The sequence below is a fragment of the Eucalyptus grandis genome, chromosome 7 (assembly GCF_016545825.1).
Source record: "Eucalyptus grandis isolate ANBG69807.140 chromosome 7, ASM1654582v1, whole genome shotgun sequence".
Taxonomy (NCBI): domain Eukaryota; kingdom Viridiplantae; phylum Streptophyta; class Magnoliopsida; order Myrtales; family Myrtaceae; genus Eucalyptus; species Eucalyptus grandis.
The window spans coordinates 54,438,812-54,464,774 of record NC_052618.1 but is presented as its reverse complement, the minus strand read 5'-3'; the positions used below and the strand labels follow the sequence as shown (position 1 = coordinate 54,464,774).

At 39.7% G+C, this 25,963-nt stretch overlaps 1 protein-coding gene and 1 long non-coding RNA gene across 2 annotated transcripts; one reads left to right on the top strand and one right to left on the bottom strand.

Annotated features, from left to right (window-relative positions):
• Window positions 1–4,048: 4,048 nt before the first annotated feature.
• Window positions 4,049–11,296, bottom strand: LOC120296315 (beta-hexosaminidase 1-like). The gene is made up of 15 exons (XM_039318145.1): window positions 10,752–11,296; window positions 10,539–10,622; window positions 10,296–10,331; window positions 9,606–9,717; window positions 9,434–9,504; window positions 9,162–9,292; window positions 9,017–9,033; window positions 8,702–8,750; window positions 8,490–8,590; window positions 7,908–7,967; window positions 7,199–7,232; window positions 6,432–6,530; window positions 5,619–5,678; window positions 5,306–5,556; window positions 4,049–4,406 (listed from the first exon to the last, which is right to left on the bottom strand). The coding sequence occupies exons 1-15, from the start codon at window positions 11,115–11,117 to the stop codon at window positions 4,231–4,233; spliced, it is 1,647 nt and encodes a 548-aa protein (XP_039174079.1). The 5' UTR covers window positions 11,118–11,296; the 3' UTR covers window positions 4,049–4,230.
• A 5,481-nt stretch (window positions 11,297–16,777) lies between these two features.
• On the top strand, window positions 16,778–25,296 carry LOC120296316. The gene is made up of 3 exons (XR_005553235.1): window positions 16,778–16,943; window positions 17,501–17,556; window positions 25,128–25,296. It is a non-coding gene; the product is annotated as an uncharacterized LOC120296316 (long non-coding RNA).
• Window positions 25,297–25,963: the final 667 nt, after the last annotated feature.

Here is a 25,963-nt window from a genome sequence, read left to right as displayed (position 1 = left end):
GTCGGGCCTTGAGAGGGTCCCGCTCTTCCCAACCAAAACCTCCCACATTTCGGGAACACCGTCTCTGATCGATTAAACAATTGCACCTCTATTGAAATTATTCCATTGTCATCATCGTGCAGAGGTACTTGTCCGAGCGAGAAATGGCCAGTCACTGGGCTTTGGCGAGTCTTTCATGGCTCATCTCATTCTTCCTCAAACTCATTTCCCATATTCCATGGCTTGCATCATCATGCAACAACCAGATCTCGAACCCCACCACTGCTTCCGCTTCACACAGTGGCGCTAGCCAAACACGCTGCCTGGCGGTGGACGATTCCATGTCCATCATAGTAGACGCCTCATTGCCAACCGATGATGGAGCCACATGCCCGTCGAATGCGTGCGGAACCGGAAGCGCAACGACTGCCGGAAGCTCTCAGGCCAGAACGTTCGACTTGTACCGTCCCAGCTTGGTCCACCCGATGGCGAAACTATTCCAGAGACAGAAGCTGGGGAAGACGGTGCTGGAGTTCACCGTTTCCATGACCACTGGGCTCCTTATAAGCCAGCTACAGGGGTTGACCCACCTGCAAGCCAGTGCGATTGTGCTCGCGCTCTCCCTCGGGTTCACCACCTTGTGGAACGGCATGCTGCTGCATGGGATCTACCCTCGGGTTGCAAGCATGTTGGAGTATATCGGAGTGGGGATCATCTTGGTCGCCTTCTTCGGGCTCGTAAGCCTGTCTCTTCCGCCCACCCTCGTGTGGGGCATGTTGGTTGTGTTGTGGCTTGTCGGGCCTGCCATTCTTCCTGCGTCTTGTTCTTCCGAGGGCGGATGAGGTAGCGAGCTGCGCGGAACGGCTGGATCAAGGTATTGTTTAGCATGAACACCTATGTCGGATTCAACAGTTCCCGTGGATATCCGGAGCAGGCACTCGGTCTACCTTGCATAGCTGCAGCGTACGATAACTCTCCCTCCCAGTTGAGCCTCTTGTCTCGTCGACGTTTTAGAGAGCAAATTAGAGAAATAATGTCCGTGTTGAAGCAAAGATTGCGGTTTACCGTAATTTCTATGGTGACAATTTCTTGAAATGTGTTTATTACGTAGACTACTTCCCGACGTCATCATATCTGTGTTGTTTAAGTAATTTATTTTGAAATAGTAAAATTATAATAGGACTCTGCTAGCCTGACCGTCCCTTGCAGAACGACAGTAGGATAGTCAAAGGCTAGCCACAAGATACTTTGGAGGAAATCGATACACCTACTCAGCTGGTTTCAATTTTGACTTAATGTTTTTTTTTTTTTTAAATTATAAATTTCTATGTTTCCTTATTGCAATATCAAATTGAAAGACCAAAAATCATTTGAGGACCCGTACAATTAATTTTATTGAATATGAACAAAGAAAAATAAATTTAATACCGAAATATAAATAATTACAACATCACTTATTAAAAATATTAATGTCATTACATAAATCTATTAAATTTAAAATATGAAAAAACACTTCAAACATTAGCTTTACAATTAATAATGAAATCATTGTGTAATGAAATGGCTTCTAATTCCTTTCGCTCAAATTAAATTGCTCTAGAAGAACTTTCTAATGATCTAAAATTAAGACCAGTGATATCGATTATACATAAAACCAATGAAGTAAAGAGAAAATCAAGGTAAGAATAATGAATTAGAAGAGAAAAAACATTACTTTGCTAATCCAAATCTCATAGATGAAGATGTGCAGGGACCGAAAACATTACAAAATTAATCTTAAGATCACATGATTCAAAGCTAAAGTTTTTTTTAAAAAAAAAAAAATCTATTCTCCGTTGATTTTCTTTGGCTGGAGAATAATGTAAACTATTTTAAAAGTTGCAATTGGGCTCTTCATATATTTCTTATTATTTGAATATTATCACTTTGATTCGTTTCTTTAAATAAGACAAGAAAATCATTTTTATATGGAAAATGCATTTCCATATGATAAAAACAAAAAACCTGTTAACTAAGTCTCCCACCTTGAAGATAGAAAACGCTTGGCTGATGTTTGACAGTCTTTTTTCTTGGCTGACGGTACCGTCAACCAAGCATTTTCCATTATAATATTAAGATTGATTTATGAAACCGATATATTAAATAATGTGGTAAATTATAATTAGGTGTTGTGTATGATTCACTTATTTAACGGCCTCACTTAGAATGTCTCAAAATAATCAGCATGCTAATTTTTTACATCAATCTTGACATATATAGCATATAGCAATATTATTTAAAAAAAAAAGCGTATGCCATTATATGACCGCTTGATCATCACTTTAGTTTGTTTGTGAGGTGATATCAGTTTGCTTGTGACGTGGTATTATGAATGACATAATTGAGGACCTTCTGTTATCTTAAAATGAGCAAAATGCCTCATTTTTTTTCGGCATAATTTACACAAAAACATAGTTGCACCATGCATATATATCTCCCCATGAAGCACAGAGGGAGCTTATGGACCTCTATGGCCACTGCAAACGGCTGTCTCAGGTCATCTGACCATAGGGCTAGAGAGAAGCCAGTCGATTTTTCTCCTATCTACACTAATCTTTTACATAGAAAAATCATGTGATTGTCAATAATGCAATAATAACTCTGATTAAGAGAAATGAATTTTACCTATTTATTGTTAGTAAATTCTCAATTGATAGAAATTGTTAAAATAAGAATGCGTATGTGACCATTTTCAATGATAACATCACCACGTAATTAATAAATTTCAATTCAAAACTGTAACATTCTTCTTTTTGTGGTTACTTATACATCTTGTAATTTCATATAGAATCGGTAATTTTAAGTAACTTATATATAAATTTCCATATAACCGATTATTTATATGTATATAATTTTTCCCCTGATTTGAGTAAGCATTCTAATAATCCAGCTAAAATCAGCTACTACGAATAACCTGAGCTAAGAATTCGGATCTGTTTATGGGCACGAGATGCGAGAGCCAAATATGCCCCGCATGCATTTACAAAGCTCATGTGGTCAGATCATCCATGCCCTACATCCAAAGACATACACTTTCAGATCTGTTTTGGTTAACTAAAAAGTGCAGCACACACACTGATTTATATGTACGCAAGCAAAGTCTAGAAAGGATATACTTCTAGGGGTACGTTTGGTTCAACATTCTCAAAAAAAAATTAGTCTCTAAAGCTCCTTAGGGAAATACTGAACCATTTAGCACTTATTTTAAAGGGGCTTTCATTTCAAAGTCTACCTTGGGAAGGCTGAAAGCCCAATACTAATTGAGACTAACTTTGAGCTTTCAGTATTTACTAAATGCTAAAACTCATTTTTTTTTCTTCCAAAACCATCATTATCAATTTTTCAAAATTTCAATTTCGTCCTTCATTAATATTATTTTTTTTTTTTCTAATTCAAAAGGGACCAAACCCTTAGCCGGACCGGCTAAGGGCTATGGCCGTCGACGAGCCAGATTTGGTGTCGACAACCGCTAGTCCGACAAGGGTCGCCCAACCCAACCAAGGGTTACCGAAGGTTGCACGACCTTGGGCGACCCTTGGTGAGGGTCATGCGACCCAAGCGACATGCATCCCAAGTGACCACTGCCTAGTCTCACGTCCTCAAGCGACCCTCCCTGGGTGTCGCGAGGGTCACGCGATGGCGACCTGAGGCGGCGGTCGCCTAGGTTGCGCGACCCAAGGGGCATGCGACCTAGGCGACCGCTACTTGGGTCTTGTGACCTCACACTGGCCCTCACTTGGGCGTAGTGAGGGTTGCGCGACCGGCCATCGGTTGTGTGACCCTCGCGACACCCAAGCAACGATCACTTGGGTTGTGTGACCCTAGCCAAGGGTCGCCCGAGGTCAGCCAGGTCGCGTGACCCTTGTCGGAGGTCGCCGGACATCGGGCGACCTTGACCAACGCGCCAAATTTGGCTCGTCGACTGCTGTAACCCTTTCACAATCCTGGCAAACGGTTTGGTCATTTTTTAGAAATATATATATTTGCCAAATACACATTCAACTCAAATCAAAGTCCATTTGCAAAGAGATTTTAACAAACACAATTTGCATTTCCTCAAATAACTTTAAATTTTAGTATTTGTATTACACCCAAAGCCTATTTAATTTACAAAGCTGAACCAAACGCACCCAAATATCTCAATAACTTATTTCCCAGCCAAAGTACATAACAGCAGTTTACAAATTGAAAAGAATGGCAGCATTCCAAGAATCACTGGGCATAGCATGAAGCGGGACCATTTGGCTGACTCCGTGCATATTGGTTCGTGACAGGAGCAGCTGCGACCCCCCGCCCATTCAGGAGGCATCTGAAGTAATGTAGTCGTGGTAATGCCGTTTTATTTATATTTCCGGACGATATGGCATCTCTCCTACTCCACAGTCGCTCTGCAAAATAGAAACAAACGAATAAATATGGATCTATGTAAAAATTACGACTACACTATTCTGCATGAAGGACTATGCAGCTTTTAGTACAGCTGAGCTCATTGCGTTGGTTCAATTTTGTATCAGCATCAAGCAGCCCGTCTATAACATCGTATTTTACATTTGTAACTAGTGCTAAGCACTCAAGCTTTCCTGGCCAGGCCAAGAAGAGAAAGCTAAGACGAGAAAACTACTGTTCTGGGGCTACTGTGAGTTTTGAGGAGGATTTGCACATACGTGATACATCAATGGAAAAGGAGAAGATAAGGCATGAACTGGCAAATAGAAGTTTAGGGAGTTGGGGAAACACAATCAAAAGCCATGAGGAGGCCCTCACCCTAGAAAGCCATTTCACATGCCAAAAGTTGTTTTTATGTTCCCATCTCTGTTTCAATCACTTGAAAGGCTGATTTCCAACAGTATACATTCGTTCACCGAAAAGAAAGGACTATACACCATTCATTGCCTCAGCACGAAACATAGTACCAAAAAGCTTTGAGGATAAATGGTGAAACCCCTAGCTACCCCCCCTATGTCTTCAAAATCCTTACAACCCTAAAACTCAAACAGAACCATTGGGTAATATCGAACTTGGCTATTTTTATGTGAAATAAAATTTTATATAGTAGAGAAACTGCTTTGCAGATTATAAGACGGTGATAATAGGTAACCAACCAGGACCCCAAAAAAGGAGATCACCATTGGAACCAATCATGTGGGAACGGATGAAGATATAACTCCATCGTCACTAAAAGGATTCCCTTGCAATTTTAAAAAAAAAAAAAACTCTAAATGGACAAAGGATGAGAGGCGAGAAGAAAAAAGACTCAATGCCTTGGCATGCCCAAAGACTGGCTTACCTGCAGCAGCGGCAGCTCTAGGCCATATCGTTTGCTGGACATTGGAAGTGTCCGTTATCTCTCCCCACATGCAAACTTCACCACCAATCACAAGTTTTTGTTTGGAAGCATCACTTATTCCTTCGAGGGGCTCTGCAGTATACACTTGATCCCATGGCACATCTAAATGATCTAGATACCAAAAACCTTGATTGCTGAAAATGCATTTAAAGCCCTTTGCGACAGCCTTTGGACATACACCAGCTCCCAGCCTACAGTGACAAAAATAAATTAGCTTGCAATCAACTTGTCTTGAATATTGATCAAAACTTACCAGTTATGTACTATCGTCCTTGGATTAAGGCTTTCGGGAAATGCATTAAATGTTTCCTCCCTGAAGCAATTGAAAATCAACATCATACTCTACATACAAATGTTATGAAAAAAAGAAAGCTGAACAACAGTTAGGATGTCTGAATACCATGTGCAACAAACATCAGTGCTATTAGAACATGGTTTCGTTTTCTAATTACCCATGACTCTTTCATTTGTGCTCTTTCACATTGTTATATTCTAAAAACATTCTCTACCTCTGGAACCAAGGGCCACAAGCCTGAGATAACCACTTACTATCTAGAAAATTAAAGCAGGTAGAAGTTAGTAAACTGGATCTCCAGGCAATGACCCATTAAATTTAATCTAGTTCACACATCATTTTAGCAGTGAATCCACCAAACATCTTTCAAAATATGGGCCCAAATATAGGGATGTGTTCACAAAGTGCTCTTTTATAAGTAAACACGATGACATTAATGACTACTAGTTTGAGTATTATTTTCATTTTTCTATAGACATGCTACAGAAGTCTGAAATGCTCTCTTGCATGCAAAAGTGATAGTCCTTTAACACTCAACAACATGTCATCTCACAAGACTGCAATTCCATTGAAATATCTTTCTCAAAATGATGCAGAAACCAGTGTTGAGATGCGCCTCTTAAACAAATGTTCTGTCATATTGGTGTGGAGACTCGATGTCAACTAGGAAAATTGGCAAAGAGAAGGAGAATAACATGTTCAATTATTGCTAAATCAAAAACGATGTGCAGAACCAACTGTCTCCAGGAGGTGTTAGTAACATGTGCATACCAGTTGACAGGGGTCCAATTTTTTGAAATGGCAATTTCTTGAGCTTTGAGGACAAAATACTCGTATGCCTGTTTACTGGTCATGTTATGATTTTGGAGCCTGCATTTAAAGCAACCATCATTTTAGCATCTGACATGAGTTGCTAGAAGCAAGTATTGAAGACTGCATTAAGAGAAACGGGGGCATACAGGGAAAGGTATCCCCACAGAGAAACAAGTTGATGCTAAATCCACACAATTTTCAACGAAAAACCCTTATAGAAAAATTGCATTTTTGAAAATAAATAGTTTGATTCGATACCAAAAAAGAAAAAAAAAAGAACAATGAAAATTGCTTCCAGACAGTAGCAGTGATCTCAAGAGATCTAATTAAAAGTGTCAGGTTACGGCCCAGTTACGTCCTCTATTCTTGAGGATCCTAATAATGGAAAGACTTGTTAACTCCATCCAAATTTTCTAGAATAAAATTTCTAATTAACTGGGAGATATTTTAGTCATGGTAGTAACACAGTCTCACAATATTTCAAGATCGAATAGGTTGCATGCTCATTCACAGCAATGAAAAACCAAAAGGCATTCCTGTAATTGTAACTTAACAAAATAAAGTCTGTTGCAACAGTTTTGAAATAAGAACTAAGACCATAAAACAATAATGAGTTGGTTGAAAAGACAGCTTAGTATATGATAAAAATAGAGAATAATTTCAATGTCCCAGGCCAAACTTCCGGAAGTAGAACAAATCTCAAGTAAATTAGTTGATTAATATACCACTGCTTCACATGAGGGGTGGATGTCCAACAATCTGCAAAAGAAATATTAGATAATAATAATCACTTATATAGTTTGTGATCATAAAACTTAAATCCAGAGAAATGTCTCAAATTGCAGAATGCTGTCATTTCACAAGTAGATTGTCCTAGCCCATTAGATATCATTTGACATTACAAGTGTTTACGTGCTGCCCCTGATCTCACTAGAAAATTAGGTGGCATTTTTCAATAATATTAATAAATTCTTTATGTTAGATAATCCCATGTCCATCACATATATGCAACTCCAAAAATGTCTACATGATCCTTTAACAGCATACAGAGGATGACCAGTAGGTGAAATTCAGATTTCCAGTTCTTTTAAGTAAGGGACCAAGCATAAACTAAGTAGCAGATATATTCCTTTTTAAAGCCTTCCATTTTCTTTATTTTGTTCCTCTTGTGCTAACACCAATGACATGGGATGGAAATGAGGATATTTGTGACGGTTTACCCAGAATAAGTTAGCATTCTGAAGAAACTAAAGGATAGCCCATATTCACATATTAGAGACAGTGACAGAAACAAGAGCCCCTGTTACATTCCTAATCACATACTGCAAAGTACTTCTAAAATTGTGAGGTAGAAAAGGTCTACTGATCATTCAGTAGATAAAGAACGAATGAATGCCAAAGAAAAACAGAGATGCCAAGGTCACCTGCACTAACCTGTGTTAACCTCATCACCACCCAAATGAAATAGCTCAAAGGGGAAAATTTTTCTCATATCTGCAAGATAGGATTTGGGTTAGATCTAAGTGGCGCATAGATCATCAGGAGATTACCAAAGCAATAGGGAGGATACACTCTTACTTCATGCATTTTAGCTCTCAGAGTAAAGCATGAACTTTCATAATTTGATATTTGAAATATTAAGAACAAGCCAATGGGTACTTAAGTCATCAGATATCAAAGACTCATCAAACAAGCCCCTTCCCAACCAAAATGAAGGAGAAGAATGAAGTTTCAGCAGACACCCTAACATCTCAGGCGTTTACTAAGTGACAACAACTCCTTCCCTACTAAAGTAGTGCCTTGTCCACGCAGAGATTTATTTAAGAGCAAAGCTTTATGCTACAAAAGTTTCACACATGTTATTACTCAAGTTGACACGGCTTTCTTCCTTCAGGAACTCATGAAACATAAACAGCTATGTTATAATCGATGTATAGATAATTCATACATCAAAGCAGCAACAAGAACGCGCAATGGAAGATTTAGCACGGTAGATAAAGATACTGGATGCCTAACCTGATAATAGGCCAGAAACTAAGTCAAAAGTAGTACTTTTGGAAACATCAAGTGGCTCTCTACAGGATGTAGAAGGCCATAATTCAGGATACCCTTTTCCCCTGTATCAAAGAACATCAGAAATTTATGGTAGCTTATTTAAGATATACGACCTAAAAACGTCCGCATAGTCTCATCCAGGCTGAAAAATCTACAAAAAGGAAATGGCTTACCATGATTCTGCATGACCAGGGACATCTACTTCAGGCATCACATGGATTCCTAAAATCAATTAAGAAAGATGCTCAGCAATTACTACAATTGTACTAGCAGTGATAATAAAAGTAACTCAGTCATAATTATAAAATACACTCATATAGTAAAGCAGCAGTTCTAAGGTCTACTAGATTTATTTGAGTTTTTTGTAGCAGTTGACACAAGCAAACAAGTTCAACAGACATATCAAATTTATAAAACTACAATTGCAATGAAATACGTGTGAATGCATTCATCAAAACCTCAACAAAGAAATGAAGGTGAGAACATACCTCTACTTTTGGCAAAGCTTCATATGGTAAAAGCCAGCAAGAAACAAAAGGACAAAGTTAGTACATCACCGGGTGTCAAATCCAGGAAGTCAATCACAAAAGGAGAAGAATTTGCTTATCATGGGACAAGCAATGGATATCTTACTTCACTATTTCATATGCATCCTCAACTGTATATCGCTCCCATCTTGTATACGCCCCTTGCCACAACTTAGGATAGGTAGGCACTTCTAGAGGAAATGACTCTTCGTCTATGATGTGCCAATGAAGGACATTCTACGGAATGTAATTCCCATGGGAGGAACACATTCATGGGAATTGAACGAGCAAAACATAGAATAGTGATCAGTGGAGTGTTACAGGAAAAGTGCACTGAGAATAAGAGCAAGAAGGGATTGCGAGTTTGTCATATCTTACAAGTTTAGCATATGACATGGAATCCAGTATGTGCTTAATCACATCGATAGGATAGTAGTGCCTCGATGTATCTGTTATGAAAAATGCCATGCCGCCAATAAAATAAACATCACATAATGTTGGAGGATGTTCACCATTCAACATGTTCAATTAATAGGATCATTGTTCTTACCAAGTAGTAGTCCGCGATATGCAAACCTTGGCTCATCTCGGATATACCACGGAGCCTTGTGCACGAGTACCAACTTTGTACTATAATCAAAGGTACATAATTGGCTGAATGTCTGAAACGATGTGAAAGAATGTTTGATAAAGATGCCTCGCATATCCAAGAAACTGTCGCTTGAGGATCCACCAAATACAGAGATTACACCTTGGAAATATGACCAAAATACTACTGAACAATACATACAAAGAAGATATATTCTTACAATGCCTCTGACACAGAAATGGGTGATGGTGGATGAGAACTGTGAGTTTGCAGCATAGAATGTAGTACCCAACACAAGCTTACATTTGGCTTGAAGAGTACCTTCTGTTTTTGTAAACCATAAACTTCTGCCAAACAGAAGATTCCATGTTCTATAGATGAGGTAGCATTAGGATGCCGCCCATCACAAAATCTATGCTTGTAACTGTTTGACAATTCTAAGATCACATGCAAAAATAATTTTCTCAGTATTACAACCACTATCACAATGCACAAATCTAGGTCAAGAAAGGAAAGGGGAAAAGAAAAGGAAAAATTCCTCTAGCATCTTACCACCACTAGCAAACCAACAATCAACTATCATGGCAATGCAATACCACATTCAAAATATATCAATACATGAAGAGCGAGTTTAAAAACATTTGTGCATACCTCCAACCCTCGTAATGCACCATAAACAGTGTTTGCCTGCAGCAAAGGGAAACACCTCTATTACCACATGAATATCTCATGCTCTCGTGCAAATGCAGGTCAGTGTGCTCATGCCCGTATGTTAAAGGCATACTAGACTTTGTCTAGGGATGGAATTGGACACGTGAAGATGATTTGGCTGAAACCTCTGTCTCTTTTCAATTCAGCAAACTCCACAATTGACCGTCGAAGTTGGTCATTTACCTCAATTGTGGCCTCTCCGGTGATCGACTTGCCATCGCTCTTCGTCACGAGTAAAGTATAGCTCTCATCCACCCCAAGTTGAAGCTGCAAAGAGAAACACGCACGCTCACCAACGACTCAAATTTCACATCGCGCAAGCGCGCCAATTTCCGCCCACTCAATCAAGCAAGCAATTAAACAAGTACATATATCCGCATCGCGAACCGGACGAACCTCCTCATTCGCGGAGCGAACCACGATCCTCAGCCTCCCGATGTCGTACCCGGACGCCTTCTTCCTGAAGGTGTTGAAGATGGAGAAGACGCCGCTGTGCTGGAAGATGATGCTCTTGTACCGGTCGAACGCGTCCTTCACGATCCTGGAGCCGCCGCCGTTGCCGCCGACGACGAGCGCGAGGGCGGGATCGACGGAGAGGGTGTCGGCGCCGGTGGTGAACTCCGCCGGGAGCGGCCAGAGGTACGCGAGCTCCTCGCCGCCGCCCGCCGAGAGGCTGGGCGGCGGGAGGAGGAGGAGGAGGAGGAGAGCGAGGACGGCGAGGCCGGGGAGGACCGGCCGTAGAGGCGAATCGGGCGGGGGCATGGCTCCGATCGGCGGATGGATCGAAGGAGGAGGAGGAGGAGAGTTTAGTTGGAGTTGGAGTTGGAGTTGGAGTTGGATATGGAGATCACGTGTGAGGGGTTGAAAATAAGCAGAGGATAGCGTTTGGAATCTCTCTCTCTCTGTGCAGACGGACGGAAGGAGGAGACGAAGACGAGACGAACGACAGAGTGTAGTGTCTGAATCGAAGCAGTAGGGGGGGCTGGACCTGCCCGTCCACCTACGTCTCCCACTAATTCTTTCCTTTTCTTTTTTTTTGGAGTTATTGTCTGCTAGTTTCTGGCTTTTTTTTCCATTTGTTGTATAAGGGAAGAATGGAATCTCAGGGTGGTGATCACGCCAACGGCAAGTCATCTTTGCTGATTTGTGAATCTATATACAATCTATCCATTTCTTTTTATTATTCAAAGAATATTCTCATGCAATCAACTCAAATCTGTCAAAATGGATCGTAAATACATTTCTTAACTTGTATTTGATAGACTGAATTGTTATATGAGTTAATTATGTTCAGTAAATAAGTCATAAATAAATTTCAAGCCGTAAAATCTAAAATAATATGAGTGTTAAATGAATTCGCAATTGACTTAGACCCAACTAACTTATATAACTCTCTCTTTATTTTTTCTGCACTCTGCCCTTTCACCTTGATTTGAGTATAAATTTCCTAAATTGAATTAAATATGGAAGTATTCTATTAATATAAGTTGGATTGGATATGGGTATGGGTATGAATACGAGTGACTCAATTTGTATTGCATTGAATTAGATCAAAACGGATTAAATAGGTTAATTTGAGCCAGACCATTTTCAATCAAACTTAAATCGACTTGATTCACTCATTTGATATGTGTAAATTAATTTCAGCGCATTACAAATGAAGGATTGCAACCAATTCATGAATTATGTTTTATTCCTTCTATACCGACTTGTTTCGTCAAAGATTAAAAAAAAAAAAAAAAAAAAAAAAAAAAAAAAAAAGCAACGGATCGATTTTTGTTCGAGTGCACTTCCAATTCCAAATTCACGCTTTCTCCGAAGGACTTGTGTCCATCACTTTTTGGCTTCATCGTATCGCCTACTGTACGTCTTTGCAACTTTGCGTCTAACCGCGCGCTTTGCTTCTTCCTAGATTTTACCACTATTCCTTTGCGTGAGAGCAACACGCGGCATGTGCATCTTATTCTGTTGTAGTACATATCAATCTGATCTATGTTTCCAATGCTTTAGCGACCCACAAAAGGTTTTCCCAAACTACTGTAATCGGAAAAGCTAGATCACCTTTTGTTTTTTGTCAGTTTGAAAATAAAACCTTTATCCGAGTCTCAGACTCGTATCATTCGTACATTTTGAATGAATTGCTTTGTGTTTCTACACAAATATTACCCGAGTCGTGAGATGTAAAAAGTAAAAAGAAATATGTATTTTTCTTCTTCATAATGAGCCTCAACAAAAAGATAATGTCAACATTAGCATGAAATCTGAAAGGTAAAAAGTAAAATGAAATTTGTATTTATCTTCTTCATAATGAGCCTCAATAAAAAGATAGTGTCAACGTTAGTAACAAATTTACGGATTAGTACTATCAAAAAATCTCAACTTGGTATAATCATATCATATTTATAATAAATTAATTTTCGTGTTATAAAAAAATACGCCAGCGCCATATTCATCCAAGACTGATTCTGTGGCTCAAAAAATTAGTCCATTAATTTTGTGCTACTGAATTGAAAAATATTTTGTTCTTCTTTTCTAAAAACCAACGGCACTAATTACAAAGTTGCAATTACATAGGGAATGGAGCATTCGGTTTCTTTAATTTTGCGGAGTCCTACGAGGTTGCACTCGTGGGAAGCAGGGTTACTCCCACGAGAAAGGACAAAGATTTATTCAAGTAGGATTAAATAAAAAGGAAGATAGTCTTGAGCAGGACTTTAAAAGGCTCCCGCCATCAGACAGGTTGCCCCCCCTCCAGGGGGGGGGGGAGTGGGTCCCTGTACGGGGCTTTTATCTTCAGGGTTTCCCCCCACAAGAAACCCAAGGAACAAGCCCGGGGAGGGCAATGAAGACAACCCCAAGGGAACCGAAGCCCTTGAGGGGTGGGCCGAGCTTCCCCCCAAGCCCAAGTTAGACCCGAGCATGTCCTTAAACCGCTTCACCCCGAATCGGGCATCTCGGGTGCCCAATTAGCCCCCATTTACGGGGTTTAACTGGGATTACGGAATAAAGTCCCCATTGGGCCCCGCCAACCCCTCCAAAGGAGGGAGCTACCTCGAGATCCCCGTGAAGCCATTCTCCCAAGCATCTTAGGGTGGGTTCAGAGAAATGAAGAGGCCTGGCCAACCCCCCACCGTGAGCGGGTTGGCCAAGGTGGCGCTAAACATCGCCTCGGCTTAAAAGCCGCATTAAAAAAGATTTAATAAAGAAGTAGTGGAGGCAAAAATAAAAATTAAAAAATAAGCATGTCCAGCTCTTTAGATGATACCTTGGGGACCTTTTGGGCTGTTTGGTAACACTTCTTTTTTTTTGTTTATGAACAATTTTTCTATTTTTTTGTTCCAGGGAACAAAAAAAGAACAGAAAGGCGTTTGTTTGTGTTTGTGTTCCAAATTTATTTTTTTGTTCTCAGGAACATATTTAGAACAGAATCGATTTCTTGTTTCTCGAACAATTTTTAAAAATAAAATTTCTCTCTCCTCTCTTTTTCTTCTTTTCTTTTTCTTTTTTTCTTTGGCCGGTCGCCGCCTCGGCCATGGCCGGCGGTTGGCCGACGGGCCGCAGCCTCACCCCGGCCCACCGCCCGGGCTCGCTCGCCCGACGAGGCCAAGCCTCGCCATGGTTGGGCGAGGCTCGGCCTCGCCGGGGCCGGCGAGCCTCGCCATGGTGGGTGAGGCCGCGGCCCTCGTCGGCCGACCGTTGGCCATGGCCGAGGCCAGGCCGGCGACCGGCCAAAAGAAGAAAAAAATAAAAAATAGAAAAATAGAAAAATAAAATAAAAATATTAAAAAATTAAAAGAAACAAAAAAAGAATATAAATTTACCAAACGTGTTTCTATTTATTTTTATTCCCGAAACAAGTTTACCAAACGCCTTTTTTGTTCGAAAATTGTTCCGGAGCATAAATTGTTTTTTTATTTCTATTAAGAACAATTTTGAACGTAAATGTTACCAAACGCGCCATTTTTGTCTCCGTGACGGCGTCTTTCCCCTCCCCTTCTTGCTTATTTTCCCATTTCATTTCGCAAAAATTATAATACTTTCGAAAAAAAAAATTAGAAATCATTTTTGAGAAAATAATAATATTTTTTAATATTCATCGAAACTTGGGAATGAAGTAAAAAATATTTTCCGACGTTCAATATCTAATTTGACTTTCCTCCATGCACTTCTTTTGATCATTTTTTTTGTTTTAATTTTAATTTTAATTTTTGTTCTTTTTTATTTTTAAAAAACAATTTTTATTTTTATTTTTAAAAATCGAATTTTAAATTATTTTTATTGTTTTTTTCTTTCCTTTCCTTTTCTTTTTTATTTTCTTTACTTTTCTTTTCTTAGCCAGTTTCGGGCGACAAATGGAGAGCAACGCCTCAAGCCTCATCGCCGATTCACAAGGGCCAAGCCTTGCCACCTTTTGGCGATGCTAAGCATCGCCAATCTTGTGAAGCCTAAGCCTCGCAACCTCTGGCACACTCTAGTCACCAGTGGCTAGTCATCAATCTTCACCGGGGTCGGCGACCAACCAAAGAAGAAGGAAAAGAAAAAAGAGAAAATGAGAAAAAAAAAAAAAAAAATAAAAATAACTAAAATCGATTTTTAAAAATAAAAAAATAAAGTAGTAAAATGAAAAGGTTTGGTGAAAAAAGCAAGATGAAAGAAGATATAAAAATTAAAAAACATTTTCTCCTCTTTTAGAGAACTTTTTTTCCTTAGTGAGAAATGTTTTTCATGACTAGTTCCTTTTTCATGAAACGAATTCGGAAAATCCGAAAATGTATTCCTTGAATTTATTTTTAGTGAAATGAATGAAACTTAAATATCAGAAATTGCACAAAACTTCATATGACTAAACTCTAGGTTCAGCCTAACCTCTTTTTCCTCTTCTTTCCTTTTGGGTGGCTTCACTAAAACAATAGTCAAAACTAATTGGAGATGGAGATGGAGATGGAGATGGAGATGGAGATCACATGTGAGGTGTTGAAAATAAGCAGACGATAGCGTTTGAGATCTCTCTCTCTCTCTCTCTGTACTAGGGGCGATGAAGACGGAGGAGACGAAGACGGACGCGCGCGTCTGAATTGAAACAGTTGGGGGCGCTAGACCTGCCCGTCCAGCCCACCTACGTTTCCCGCTATTTCTTTCTTTGCTTTTTATCATTTAATTTTTCGGAGCTTTTTCGTATGTTAGATTCTGGCGATATTTCCATTTGTTGTGGAAGGAAAGAATGGAATCTGAAGGAGGTGATCCCGCCGACGGCAAGTCATCGTTGCTGATTTGTGAATCTATGCACAATTTATCCGTTCCTTTTTATCATTCAAAGAATATCCTCATACAATTAACTTAGACCTATCAAAATGGTTCATAAACTCATCTCGTCCCGTATTTAATAAGTTAGATTATTATATGGATTAATTATGTTCAGTAAATGAGTCACAAATAAGTTTTGAACGGTAAAATCTAAAATAATATGGATATTAAATGAGTTCGCAACCTACTTAGATCCATCCCATCTGTATAATTATCTTGGTCACCCTATGCTCTCACCTCAGTTTGAGTGTGAGCTTTCCTAAACTGAATTAAATATGGAAGTGTTTTATCAATACGAGTCAGATTAGATATGAGCATGAGTCACTAGATTTGTATTGCATTGGAATTTGTCAAAACGGTTTAAATAGTTCGATTTGGGTTAGATCACTTTCGACCTAACTCGATCCAACGGTTTGACAAGTTCAAATTAATTTCATGTCGATGCATTATCATATTCTGATGATTGGAAACTCCATTTTCTAATATGTATAAAAAATATCCTATCCATATCAAAATTCGAGTAGACGGCTCAAACATGAAATTTTTTTACAAATGAAAGATGGCGACTAATACATGAATTATGTTTTATTCCCTCGCTCCTAACTTGTTTCGTCGAAGTTGAAAAGATCGTCGGATCTATTTTTGTTCGAGCGCACTTCCAAATTCATGCTTTCTCCCGAGATCGAAGGTTCATTGCTTGATTTTTGCTCCTTCCTAGAGTTTGCCACTACTCTTTTGCGGTTCCGGAAAAGGGCCAAAAAAACCACGCGCGTACCGTAACGCATGCGTGAGAGCCACGCGTGGCATGTGCATCTTACTCTACTGGAGTATAAAGAAACCATATCAAACTGACCTATGTTTTTTTTTTTTTTTAAACTGACCCATGTTTGCAATGCTTCAGCTTTCAACAAAAAGTTCCCCAACTACTATAATCGGAAAAGCTAGATCGCCTTGTTATCAAGTCGGGCAAATAATATTACATGGCTTTGTTATTGTAATATATGGGTTTTAAAACAAGAAAAGAAAAGAAAAGAAAAGAAAAGAAAGGTTTGAAAAGTCAAAAAAGGGAGGCTGAAGAGAACCGTGGAACCTTCGGCTGGGCTTTAAAAAGAGAGAAAGAGGGAGGGAAAGAGAAGAGCAGCGAGCAGAAACAGAAACAGGGGAAGACGCGAAACAGGGGAGAAGAGAAAGAAGAGAAAGGAAAAAGGGAAAAAGGGAAAAATTTTGGCGCGCTCGTGACCCGGACGCCTCCTCAAGCCGACTCAAGTGTGTTTTGCAAGGCCGGTAAGAAATTGAAGCCTTTAATCACTTGCTTGAAGCAATTGCCGCAATTAGGGCTCGAAATTCGGATTTCTTGGGTATTTGTGTGGCGAAGCCCAATTTTTGAGTCGTTAAGCTGTAAATTTTTTTAGAAATGGTACTTTGGGATGTTGTGAAGCTATAGCATCTTTCGGATCGTGATTTGAGCTTGCGGTTTGTTCGGAACTGAATTTTGAAGTTGGAGGCGCAATCTGGTACTGTAGCGAACAGTGGCTTCGAGTCTCTTTTTTTGTTATATCCGGTGCTGTTTTGGGGCGGCTGAGTTGGGGTTGTTGTTGTACATTAAGAGAGCTTTCTAAAGACTATAAGACGGCTTGAAACGGAATTTTGTGGAGGAAGTTATGGCATGACGAAGTTGGCGCATGGGCTGTGCCTAGCTGAAAATGATGGGTTTATGGTAAATTGTGAGCTTTTGGGGCGCGTAGGTGTCGTTTATCGACTAATAGGCCTAGTATAGACGAGTCGTTATAAGAATATCATTTTTTACTCGGCTTTTTGATATTTTTCCCGTTAATTGTTAGGAATCCGAATGCGTCGGTTCGTGTGAGCGTCGTATTTGATTTTTGGCTTTCCCCAGGTGAGTGACACTATTTCTTCTTTGTATTTTAAACTCATGTTTTGAGAAACGTGGTGGATTATATATTCCATGAGTTGATAAAAAGCATATTTTGTTGCATTAAACATGATCGAGCTATTACTGACATTTTTGTTATTCGAAGGGAGTTATATTCCGACTTCGATTTGAATAGTTGTTTGAAAAAGGATTTGTGAAATTCTTTGTGAAAGATCTTGAAATGTTTTGGAGAATGCTTTGATATTTATATATCAAATTTCAAGTTGTGATATGATTTTCTTTCTAATGTTGAATTACTGGATATTGTGATATGATTCTCTTTCGAGTTGTTATTGTGCTCAATGTCTCTATGGACCCTGAGGGGTGTGGGTATGCGCATACTATTCTAGGATATCCTTATGGGCCGAGCCACCGGCTAATAATATGTGGAGACCTTGCCAGGGGGGAATCTTGGTCGTCTTGTCACGGGCGTTACGCGTGACCATGGCTATACATTTGAGCATGAATTGGTCAATGGAGTGAACCATTGACGTATGATTTGAGTTTGGTCGGTGGATTGGACCATCGATATGAGTTGATGAGATTAATCAATGGAATAGACCATTGATGCATGTTTTACGAGATTGACTAATGGACTCGACCATTGGTGCTTTCAATATTTGAATTATGATTTGGTATTATGATAAAGTGAGTTATGTTTGTGTTTTAAAATGTGCATAGTGATTTCTCGATCTGCTTAGAAGAAATGTGTTACTCACTGAGCCGTGGTAGCTCACTCCTCTCATCTACTTGTTTTTCAGGTTCTTGCGAGTCGCGAGTAGGCGTGAGCGTTCGCTCGGGGAGGACTTTTTGTTGTGGAACTTTTTGGTATGGCTTATGCATAGTTCATAAGTTTATAAGTTAGTTTTTGTAGAAGGTTTATGTTTTGATGATTGTGGAACATAGATATACTCTGATATTGTAACCAATTGCCCATTTTTGTCAAATATATATATGTTGATATCGGGTTGAAATTTTGGTTACATTGAGGCTGCGTCCTTTGGAAAAAGGACGGCCGTGTCATGCCCTTCTTCTTGAGAATCGGGGTGTGACATTTGTTGGTATCAGAGCTTAGGTTTTGATTTGTTTGGGTAGATATGGGATGATGTGAGATTGTGTGATAGATTTTTTTTTAATGCGTTAGCCTTTTAGATATTGAGTTGTAGCTCCGTTATTGGATTCAGGTGATCATGCGTGACTCGGAGACACTTGCTTCACTTCGTAGAAATAGTAAAGGCAAGCAAGTTGTAGCCCCTGATGCTAGAGACACGCCTCAAGCTTCTCAAGGTGCATCTCTAAGGAGGAGACGGGAGGATCGGCGTGAAGAAAGTCCTGACTTGCATGAAGTTAGGGAAGTTGACCAACGGTCGTTTCCCCCGAGTGACTTTGAGCAAGCCATGATTCATTGGTATCGTCAGGCAAAGGAATTAAGTGGAGATGGAGCAACTGGCTCATACACCTTTGCGCAATTCAGAAAGGCGAAACCACCCACTTATGATGGGAAAGCTGATCCTCTTGCAGCTGAGTAGTGGACTAGAAAGATTGAAGGGATCTTTGAAGCTGAAGGTGTTCCCGAAGATAAGAAGGTTAGTTTTGCTTCTCGATACTTAGAAGGCGAGGCAGAGCATTGGTGGGAGGGAATGAGGCCAGCTCTTGGAGATAGAGGTGGTGTTATAGCTTGGGAGGACTTTAAGCAAGCTTTCAACGCACAATTCTTCCCAGTGTCATTTCAGACAAAAATGAAGAGTGATTTTATACACATATCTCAAGGCAACTCCACGGTTTTGGAGTATGCAGCCCGCTTTAATCAGATGAGTAGATTTGCTTAGCAATATGTGTCTAATGAGCAAGATAAAGCCGATCACTTGCGAGAGGGGGCTCCAAGTATGAAATTGGTTCGGCACTCACACCTCTAGCATTGACATCTTATAAAGACGCTTTGGAACGAGCGATCGAGTAGAACAAAAGATTACGGAGCGAGATGTGCAAGGCGTACCTCAAAGATAAGAAGTTGAGATTCACTGACTATCAGGATAGCGGCGTCGGTGGCAGCGGAAAGAGGAAAGCTTTTAATCAGCCAGGAAAGCCCAAAATTCAGAATAATCTAGGCCCTTGTACTACATGTGGGAAACGACATAGCGGTCCTTGTTACCGCAAGAGAGGAGCATGTTTCACTTGTGGAAAAATGGGACATATGGCACGTGATTGTCCAACACAGAAGAATGCCCCTGGAGATAGTAGAGTATGTTTTGTATGTGGACAACCTGGACATCGAGCTTATACTTGTTCTATGAGGAAGACCGCACCTCCAGTTGATAAGCCACAAGAAGGCCAGCAAAGGCAAAGGATGACTGGGAAAGTTTTTACGATGACAGGAGAGGATGCGGCGGCTTCTAATACAGTTGTTGCAGGTAATATTTCTATTGCCTCACAACTTGCTTATGCATTGTTTGATCCCGGTGCCACGCATTCCTTTACTTCCATTGACTTTGCAAGGAAACTTGATATGTTGCCTGAGCTTTTAAATTATGAATTGTGTATCGATACTCCCACTGGTGATTTCTTGATTGCTAATCGTGTGTTCAAGAATTGTTTGTTGCGAATTGATGATGTACCATTGCTTGTGGATTTGGTGGAGTTAGATATACGAGATTTTGATGTTATTCTAGGGATGGATTGGTTATCAAAATATCATGCCACTGTCGATTGTTATTCAAAGAAAGTTATTTTCGACCTCCAAATCAACCGGAATTTTCTTTCTTGGGGATTTATAAAGGCACTTTTCCAAGGTTAATTTCAGCTATGCGAGCAAGAAAGCTTTTGAGAAATGGCTGTTACGGTTATTTGGCTTGTGTAAAAGATACAAGTAAGGAGCCGGTAAAGCTAGAAAATGTTCATGTTGTCGAGAATTTCCTGATGTATTTCTGAAGATTTGGCTTGCCTCCCGATAGAGATATAGAGTTTTGCATTGATTTAATGCGGTACAACACCCATCTCTAAGACCCCATATCGGATGGCACCTTCTGAATTGAGTGAATTGAAGACTCAATTGCAAGAGCTTTTGGATAAGGGTTTTATTAGGCCTAGTGTATCGCCTTGGGGAGCTCCTGTTTTATTTGTGAAGAAGAAAGACGGTAGTATGCGACTTTGCATAGATTATCGAGAACTTAACAAGGTGACGATCAAAAATAAATATCCTTTACCTCGGATAGATGATTTATTTGATCAACTTCAAGGGGCTCAAGTATTTTCTAAGATCGACCTCCGTTCTGGGTATCATCGATTGAAGATAAAAGTTGATGATGTGCCAAAGACCGCTTTTAACAAGGTATGGGCATTATGAATTCCTTGTCATGCATTTTGGGTTAACGAATGCACCTGCGGCTTTCATGGATTTGATGAACAAGGTATTCAGGCAATTTCTTGACAGATTTATTGTGGTATTCATCGATGATATTTTGGTGTATTCGAGGAGTTTGGGAGAACATGAACAACACTTGAGAGTTGTTTTACAAACTTTGCGTGAAAATAAGTTATATGCTAAATTTAGTAAATACGCTTTTTGGCTTGATGATATAGAATTCTTGGGTCATGTAATATCAAAGGATGGTATCTCAGTTGATCCAAAGAAAGTTGAAGCAGTTGTTCAATGGAATCGCCCTACCAATGTCACGGAGGTAAGAAGTTTTCTTGGGCTAGCAGGTTATTACAGGAGATTTATAGAAGGGTTTTCTAAAATTGCCAGTCCACTTACTCGCTTAACTCAGAAGGGAGTTAAATTTGTATGGTCAGATCAATGTGAGCGTAGTTTCCAAGAGTTGAAGAGGCGATTGGTGTCAGCTCCTATATTAACTTTGCCTTCAAGAACTTGTGGCTTTACAATTTATTGCGATGCATCTAAGGAATGTTTAGGTTGTGTTCTTATGCAAGATGGTAAAGTTGTGGCATATGCCTCTAGACAGTTGAAGGCTCATGAGAAGAACTATCCTACTCACGATCTAGAGTTGGCGGCGGTTGTGTTTGCATTAAAAATATGGCAGCACTACTTGTATGGTGAAAAATGTGAAGTCTTTACCGATCACAAGAGTTTGAAATATATTTTTACTCAAAAAGAACTTAACATGAGGCGAGAGGAGATGGCTAGAACTTCGAAGGATTATGATTTATCCATCAATTACCATCCGAGGGTAAAGCTAACGTGGTAGCCGATGCCTTGAGTCGCAAATCCTTTGGAAATATGGCAGCATTGCTCACTTCTCAAAGCCTATTCTTGAAGATATGAGAAAGCTAGACCTGGAGGTTTTGGTCCATCGGCTTGGTGTTCAATTAGCTAATCTTCGAGTACAACCGACATTGATTGATAGAATCAAGGCTAAACAAAATGAAGATCCTCAATTAGAGAAGATTAAAGAAGGTGTAGAAGCTGGGAAACAAGATGACTTTAGTATCCATGTAGATGGGTCATTGAGATTTCGTGGTCGATTATGTGTTCCCAATGATTCAGAATTGAAAAAGGAGATACTACAAGAAGCTCATAGCACTAGATTCTCGATTCATCCAGGAAGCACCAAGATGTACAGGGATTTGAGAGGAAATTTTTGGTGGATCAATATGAAGAAAGATATTGTGAAGTTTGTCGACCAATGTCTAATTTGCCAGCAAGTGAAAGTTGAGCATTAGAAACCAGGTGGCCAGCTACACCCACTTGAAGTACCTAAATGGAAGTGGGAGCATATTACCATGGATTTCATCGTCGGCTTACCGAGGACGCCTAGTTGTAAGAATGCCATATGGGTGATTGTTGATCGATTGACTAAATCTGCACACTTTTTGTCTTATCGATTCGGTCTTTCACTTGAAGACATGGCGAAGCGATACGTCAATGAGATAGTGAGACTTCATGGAGTTCCAGTGAGTATTGTTTCCGATAGAGATCCCAGGTTTGTGTCCAACTTTTGGAAGAGTTTACAAGGGGCGTTAGGTACTCAACTCAACTTTAGCACAGCTTTTCATCCACAAACGGATGGCCAGTCAGAAAGAACTATTCAGACATTAGAGGATATGTTACGATCTTGCGTTATTGACTTTGGTGGTTCGTGGGATGAACATTTACACTTGGCAGAGTTTTCATATAATAACAGCTATCATTCTAGTATTAAAATGGCTCCTTTTGAAGCTTTATATGGGCGTAAATGTAGGACTCCTGTTTGCTGGGATGATGTTGGTGAGAAAAGATTAACCGCCCGAATTCATACAAGCAATCGAAGAGAAAATCAGACTCATTCGAGAGCGTTTGAAAACAGCTCAAAGCCGTCAGAAAAGTTATGCAGACCTTAAGAGGCGTAAAGTAGAATTTAATGTAGGAGATCATGTGTTCTTGAAGGTTTCTCCTATGAAGGGCGTCATGAGATTTGGCACGCGTAGTAAATTAAGCCCAAGGTACGTGGGACCATTTTTGATATTAGAAAAGATTGGTGAAGTTGCTTATAAGCTAGCTTTACCTCCAGCATTATCCGGAGTCCATAATGTGTTCCATGTATCCTTATTACGGAAATATGTGCCAAATCCTGATCACGTATTGGATTTTACACCATTGAAGTTGAGAGAAAACTTAACGTACGAAGAGCAGCCCATTCGTATTATTGATAAGAAGGATCAGGTATTGCGACGACGCACTATTCCTTATGTGAAGATCCAATGGCAGAATCACACAGAGAGAGAGGCCACTTGGGAACTCGAGGAAGAGGCAAGGCGCAAATACCCTCGCTTGTTTCATGATTAAGGTGCCTGTAAATTTCGAGGAAGAAATTTTTTTTTAAGGAGGGGAGAATGTAATATATGGGTTTTAAAACAAGAAAAGAAAAGAAAAGAAAAGAAAAGAAAAGAAAAGAAAGGTTTGAAAATTCAAAAAAGGGAGGCTGAAGAGAACCGTGGAACCTTCGGCTGGGCTTTAAAAAAGAGAGGAAGAGGGAGAGAAAGAGAAGAGCAGCGAGCAGAAACAGAAACAGGGGAAGACGCGAAACAGGAGAAGAGAAAGAAGAGAAAGGAAAAGGGAAAAAGGGAAAAATTTTGGCGCGCTCGTGACCCGGACGCCTCCTCAAGCCGACTCAAGTGTGTTTTGCAAGGCCGGTAAGAAATTGAAGCCTTTAATCACTTGCTTGAAGCAATTGCCGCAATTAGGGCTCGAAATTCGGATTTCTTGGGTATTTGTGTGGCGAAGCCCAATTTTGAGTCGTTAAGCTGTAAATTTTTTTAGAAATGGTACTTTGGGATGTTGTGAAGCTATAGCATCTTTCGGATCGTGATTTGAGCTTGCGGTTTGTTCGGAACTGAATTTTGAAGTTGGAGGCGCAATCTGGTACTGTAGCGAACAGTGGCTTCGAGTCTCTTTTTTTTGTTATATCCGGTGCTGTTTTGGGACGGCTGAGTTGGGGTTGTTGTTGTACATTAAGAGAGCTTTCTAAAGACTATAAGACGGCTTGAAACGGAATTTTGTGGAGGAAGTTATGGCATGACGAAGTTGGCGCATGGGCCGTGCCTAGCTGAAAATGATGGGTTTATGGTAAATTGTGAGCTTTTGGGCGCGTAGGTGTCGTTTATCGACTAATAGGCCTAGTATAGACGAGTCGTTATAAGAATATCATTTTTACTCGGCTTTTGATATTTTTCCCGTTAATTGTTAGGAATCCGAATGCGTCGGTTCGTGTGAGCGTCGTATTTGATTTTGGCTTTCCCAGGTGAGTGACACTATTTCTTCTTTGTATTTTAAACTCATGTTTTGAGAAACGTGGTGGATTATATATTCCATGAGTTGATAAAAAGCATATTTTGTTGCATTAAACAGAATCGAGCTATTACTGACATTTTTGTTATTCGAAGGGAGTTATATTCCGACTTCGATTTGAATAGTTGTTTGAAAAAGGATTTGTGAAATTCTTTGTGAAAGATCTTGAAATGTTTTGGAGAATGCTTTGATATTTATATATCAAATTTCGAGTTGTGATATGATTTTCTTTCTAATGTTGGATTACTGAATATTGTGATATGATTCTCTTTCGAGTTGTTATTGTGCTCAATGTCTCTATGGACCCTGAGGGGTGTGGGTATGCGCATACTATTCTAGGATATCCTTGTGGGCCGAGCCACCGGCTAATAATATGTGGAGACCTTGCCACGGGGAGAATCTTGGTCGTCTTGTCACGGGCGTTACGCGTGACCATGGCTATACATTTGAGCATGAATTGGTCAATGGAGTGAACCATTGACGTATGATTTGAGTTTGGTCGGTGGATTGGACCATCGATATGAGTTGATGAGATTAATCAATGGAATAGACCATTGATGCATGTTTTACGAGATTGACTAATGGACTCGACCATTGGTGCTTTCAATATTTGAATTATGATTTGGTATTATGATAAAGTGAGTTATGTTTGTGTTTTAAAATGTGCATAGTGATTTCTCGATCCGCTTAGAAGAAATGTGTTACTCACTGAGCCGTGGTAGCTCACTCCTCTCATCTACTTGTTTTTCAGGTTCTTCAGCGAGTCGCGAGTAGGCGTGAGCGTTCGCTCGGGGAGGACTTTTGTTGTGGAACTTTTTGGTATGGCTTATGCATAGTTCATAAGTTTATAAGTTAGTTTTTGTAGAAGGTTTATGTTTTGATGATTGTGGAACATAGATATACTCTGATATTGTAACCAATTGCCCATTTTTGTCAAATATATATATATATATATATATATGTGGATGTATATATGTTGATATCGGGTTGAAATTTTGGTTACATTGAGGCTGCGTCCTTTGGAAAAAGGACGGCCGTGTCATGCCCTTCTTCTTGAGAATCGGGGTGTGACAGTTATCACGCCCCGGGACAGGACCCCCGTGAGCGAAATGGAAATTTAAATATGCATGAAATTTCTCTAGATACATGAAATTACTCCAGATAATTTTAATCTATGCAAAATGGATTATTTGTAAAAATGATCATAAAATACCAAAATAGCATTAAATTATGAAAATGACCTTTTAAAAATAGGAAAATTTCATAGATGCCATTTTTGCCTTAATTTGATACATCTATCACTTTTTATTTTTTTTGAAATTTTTGGATTTTTGGATTTTTTTATTTTTATTTAAATAAAAATAATAATTTCCTAAACCGATATATGCTAACATTGAACAACACAGCACATGAATATCACAATAACCGGGCTCAAATCGACCGTTTCAAGATCGAAACTTGGTTTGCGCATTTCGTTAAACACTTGCCGTGCATCAAATCACCCCAAACCAACTTCCTCGGGCCATGTTTGCAGCCTTCAATCTCAACACATGAGCAATATTATGTGGAACTAAAACATCAAGGTTA

What these genes read in the sequence shown, in the direction of transcription:
- LOC120296315 (XM_039318145.1), bottom strand. Translation starts at nt 11,117, where the DNA reads ATGCCCCCGCCCGATTCGCCTCTACGGCCGGTCCTCCCCGGCCTCGCC. An exon ending in CCGGAGAGGCCACAATTGAG is followed by an intron (nt 10,332 to 10,538) that starts GTAAATGACCAA and finishes CCTTTGCTGCAG; the next exon opens with GCAAACACTGTTTATGGTGC. An exon ending in TAGAGCTGCCGCTGCTGCAG is followed by an intron (nt 4,407 to 5,305) that starts GTAAGCCAGTCT and finishes TCTATTTTGCAG; the next exon opens with AGCGACTGTGGAGTAGGAGA.